This window comes from Schistocerca cancellata, chromosome 11 (genome assembly GCF_023864275.1).
Source record: "Schistocerca cancellata isolate TAMUIC-IGC-003103 chromosome 11, iqSchCanc2.1, whole genome shotgun sequence".
Taxonomy (NCBI): Eukaryota; Metazoa; Arthropoda; class Insecta; order Orthoptera; family Acrididae; genus Schistocerca; species Schistocerca cancellata.
Genome location: NC_064636.1, coordinates 22,398,084 through 22,403,084, shown reverse-complemented (window position 1 = coordinate 22,403,084; position 5,001 = coordinate 22,398,084). Strand labels below are relative to the sequence as shown.

Here is a 5,001-nt window from a genome sequence, read left to right as displayed (position 1 = left end):
GATTAAACAATATGAGTTTATTTAACTTCTGCCTTACACTTGATTTGTTGTTTAAAATTTTCTCAGCAGACATTTTTTTCCATGTCTTTAAGCGTATGCAGGAGTACAGGGATGCAATCTTACAAACAAGTTTAGTCTTATGTAAGTCCTCAATCCCAATGGTAATCATGACCAGGAGCAGGAAATGGGTAATCTACAATTTTATTTTTAACACAATGCAAAATCTTGGCCTGAATATATTTCTGTCGCATATCCCCAGCAATCACAAACATCTGAAACAGTTTCTCTGAGTATTCTACAACAGAGTACACGCGGTCACTTATTTTAACCAGTTTTCCCCAGTTAACAAAATTTACAAATGCATTTTTATTGGCCATATTGGGAAAAGCATAGAGAGCATCACATTCTAATGCACATTTAATTACTGGTGGCTTCAGAATGTGAAGACAGTCTTTACATGTGATCTGCCTTGACACGTGCAATGACACATACCCTGCAATATAATAGAGTATGTTTTGCTTGTAAAATGAGAACTTAATCGTATCATCAAGAAGTGCACACCACTTCTCTACTTCGTTTTCTGCAGCACTTTCATCACTTTCTACTACATGCTTTCTTGCATGAAAATCATAAACAGGTGGCAAACAACACACATTAAAATTTGAGCAATTCCCATTCCCATTCATTGTAGTGACACTGTTACCCAAGAGCAACTTTCTCATGGCACATTTAAACTCGTATGCATTTGGACTGTTGTTCCTTGGTCTCGTGACAGTTTAGTTGTTTGCAAATACTTCAGAGGAGATTCAACATGAAGCATATTTGCCAGAGCTATGTGCCTGACTGATTGCATATTGAAAATTATCCCAAAAGCAAAAGTATTTCTTGCATGGAGCAGCAATGGAACACCAATGATTTTTAAGCTTTTGATATAATTTTCAGTGTCTCTGAACATATAAAGCCAATAAGATTTGTTGTCAAGTCTCAGGGGACTCTTATACTCTTTACCTAATGGATTTCTGGAGTTCAGAATATCAAGAATCCTATCAATATAATACAAAAATTCTACTGTTGCTTCACTTCCTTTAAAATTTGGATTGCCAACCCTCCTCAAAAACTGTATAGTATCTGCCACGCTAGAACTCAAAGTCTGTGCAGCTAATGAAACCATTTTTCTATATACATAACTTATATGTTGTCCTGATAGTTTGTTGGCAAATGTCATACCTTCTTCTTGTTGTACCTTGTTCAACTGTTCAATGAAATGCCATTTAATAATGCCAGTTGGAGACTTAATAGCAGATACTTCTGCTAGGGCATTTCTGGCCAACTTAATCATATGACACATGTCCAAGATACAATAAACACTGTATTTTTCCACAGGATGAGGAATGTGGCTTTTAAAATCACCCTTGTAAAAATATAAAGTACAGCCAAGTGAATGTAAAGTGCTTATATTTACCTTGCAGACATCACATGTAACACACCAAACCCTAATGCCAGAACTAAGCAGCCTCTCTAAAGCAGATTTTATCAGTGTGGCCTGATTAATTGCATGTACACCGTTTATTAAGAAATATGCAATCGGGCATTTAAATTTGCCTTTAATAGAGTCAAGCATGAAAACCAGAGCCTCAGATGCCTCTATTACTACTTTTGACTGAGGCACTTCCCCACCAAAGTCTAAAAAACCTGTGTATTGCTTAGTTCCTTGGTCCCAAACTACTTGCTTCCTAATTGCCATACTGTCTACAATTAGACATGAATCGCTGAACTGGTCCCTTACAATTGGGTTTAAATCAATGTACTTAAAAACACTTGCCACCCATTTGGAAATGAATGATTTATGGGGCAGAGGCATTAACTTTTGCAGGTATTCATATGCTGCTGGTGAATAAAAGTACACAGTCATCACAAGCATTTTTCACATTTGTTGTGTATCTATTACCCTTTGACGAAAGAGAATTGTTCACTAAATTGCACACTAATTCCACTTGTGTTCCTTTCTGATGATTGAGGAAGTTATGTAACTTCTCAGGAAGATGCCGCTTCTCCTTCAATGAACTTATGGTGTCATCCATGGAAAACACTTTCTTTTCTTTTCTTCGAAGTTTTTCACGGACGCACTTCGGTTTACGTTTTAATTCGTGCACAATGTCTGAGAAAAAATTGCAAGTTTCGGTCGCCTTGTCTTCCATTTCTACTTTCGACTGTATACCACAATCAATTACTGAAGAACCAACTGCACTCTGAAATAAAGAAATAATTTCGTTATATATGAATGAAATAACTCAAGGCTTGATGAATCCCTCCAAAACCCAGGCGATCATTGTAGGCAAAACCACCCCTTCCTTCCGCCTCCTTGATTTCTATCTCACCGTCTATGGCCGTCCTATCGCCCTCACTCCCACCCTTCAGTACCTTGGCGTCACCCTCGACCGTCGCCTCTCCTGGACTCCCCATCTCCGGACAATCCAAGCCAAGGCACGTTCCCGCCTCCGTCTCCTCAAGCTCCTTTCTGGCCGTACGTGGGGTTTGGACGCCTCCACAATCCTCCACACCTATAAATCCCTCATCCGCCCTATACTTTGTTACGCCCATCCCGCCTGGATCTCCGCGCCCCCTACCTTTTATAAATCCCTCCAAATCCTTGAACGCCATGCTCTCCGCCTTGCCTATCGCATCCGTCTCCCCTCCCCCACGCGGATCCTGTATGATCTCATCCCCTTTCCCCACCTCCTCCTTTTCCTTGAAAGGATACGGATCCTGTACACCTCCCGTAAACTTGATCCTCCTCACCCGCTCGTGTCCCCGATCCTCTCCCACCCCCGCCCGCTGCCGTGCCTGTATTCCCACATCCCACCTGGTCTCCATCTCTCCACCCTCCTTACCCTCTCCCAAGGTGGCTTCCGCCAGCTCCCCCTCCCTGATGATGTCCTCCTCCCCTGCATATACCCCTCCTATCAACTTTGATCCTCCCCCCCCCACCTCCTGTGTCCTTTTCTTTAGGCACCCTCCCTCCCCCCCTTTCCCTTCCCTTCTCTTTCCTTTCCCCCCTCCCTCCTACCTTCTCCTCCGGGCTTCCCCTCCCCCTTCCTCCCTCCCCCTCTCTCCTTTGCCCATGGCATCTCTGCTCTCCCCTCTCCCATCTCCCCTTCCTCCTCCTTCACCTCCACTCTTGGCAGGTCCCCGGACTCGTACACGCTGAGTGAACATTCGCGCGCCGGAGGTCATCGCCATCAGTGTATCGTGTGTGCCGTCGTGTTTAGTGTTCAGTTTCGTCGTCACACTCCATTGTTCACCAGTGCCATTGTCTTCTTCAGTGTTCGTGCGTCGTGACAACAGTTGTTGTGTATTATCGTCGAGTGTGAACGGCTCCGTGTTTGTCTTTATGTGTCTCCTTTTTATTAAACACCGTTATGTCACATTTGTGTATTCTTTCTGTTCTTTCTTATCTCCTCTACGGCTGAAGAGCGGCGTACCATGCTGCTGACAGCCTGCCTGTTTTGTACGGGTTTTAAAATAACAATAAAGAAAAAAAAAAAAAGGCTTGATGAAAAAATATTATAAGAAAACTTTGGGGTTGTGAAAACATCATTATACTAACGTTTTCGACACAATTCGCAGCTTCTGCATTGGATAAATGGGACATGCTTTCCACGGAAGAATTCTCATTGACAACATTCTCCAGGCTATCAGTAGCTTCTGCAGGGGGCAAATCGAGCACGGATTCCATGACAGAACGCTAAAAACAAAAATATGGACCTGGATTACAACATTGCTTAGACCTATGTAGCCCATTTGTGTCCGTACGAAATAAATTCACAAAAGTAAAAAAGCATACACATAGCAACGAAATTAATTAGCTACCTCAAATGGAGAAGGATAGTTGTCACTCAAAATCCTAACAACATGTCGTCGTGGCTGTTTATTTGGTGGCATGAAATGTGTCGTAAAGTCAATAATTGATGGCACTGCTTCGGGTTTGAGACGTTTCTTTCACGTTCCAGGGCTCAGTACGTAATCATCTTGTCGGAAATGGTTTCCGCAAAGAAGACTGCAAGACGTATGATTGAAACCTTTCCGCTTCATGGAAGTAATCCACTTCTTTAGCAGCTCTGGGTGTTTTAGAGGAAACCTGTTCAAAAACATCGAATTAGCAAACGCACAAAGTCTGTATTTTTATCGTATTGTATCGGTAGTCCTATGGTAAGTCACTTTCCTTACTCCATCGCTTCGTACAATTGAAAGAGGAACAAGAAATCACCATTTCGATAATCCTTAATTCCTTATAGACCGTGCAGACCGAGAGAAACTTATTGGCAATAAGTTCTTGCCAAATTCGAACATGGCGGTTGGCAGACTATACAGACGACAGTATTCTGCTGGTAGAGCCATCTATCGGTAGGTCCGGTAGTTGAGCATCCCTCATTTCGCTAGCTTTAGACGCCTGTGGCTGCCGGCGTCAGAGATCTTAACTCTCCAGTTTTCCGCTGCCGCAGCGGCGACCGCCAGAGATCGTTTTATTGCCCTGCGCTCGCGCCGGTGCGCCGCGCGATTCGCTACTGTCCGCTGCAGCCGGCGCGACAGCAGCGCCGCGCCGCGGCCGAAGCCGTCGCTCACGCCTGTTAACTCTGGTTTAACGCCCGCCCGCGCAGCCGGACGTGACTCTCGTACGCACTGCGTGTGTGGCGCCACCACGCACACACACACACACACACACACACACACACACACACACATACTTTAACGCGCGCAGACAAGCTGCGCGACTTTCACAGCGGGCACGCAGATCTCGAACGGCCGCCTTCCGTCGCTCGCGCTCTTCGTTTTTCGTCTGGCGCGCCTCGCGCTCCTTTTTTGTTTTTTCTGTTTCGCGGTCTCTGGTCGCCGACGCGGCCCGATTCGCGACTGTCTGCCGCCGCAGACACACGCGCGCGCGCGCAGTTGTTTGGCGCATGCGCAGACGCTTTCGTCACGGCTGCGCGCGCGCGCCTTACC

At 45.1% G+C, this 5,001-nt stretch overlaps 1 protein-coding gene across 1 annotated transcript; it reads right to left on the bottom strand.

Moving 5' to 3' along the window:
• Positions 1-1,205: 1,205 nt before the first annotated feature.
• Positions 1,206-4,371, bottom strand: LOC126108674 (uncharacterized). The gene is made up of 3 exons (XM_049913983.1): positions 3,871-4,371; positions 3,608-3,745; positions 1,206-2,249 (listed from the first exon to the last, which is right to left on the bottom strand). The coding sequence occupies exons 1-3, from the start codon at positions 3,940-3,942 to the stop codon at positions 1,878-1,880; spliced, it is 582 nt and encodes a 193-aa protein (XP_049769940.1). The 5' UTR covers positions 3,943-4,371; the 3' UTR covers positions 1,206-1,877.
• Positions 4,372-5,001: the final 630 nt, after the last annotated feature.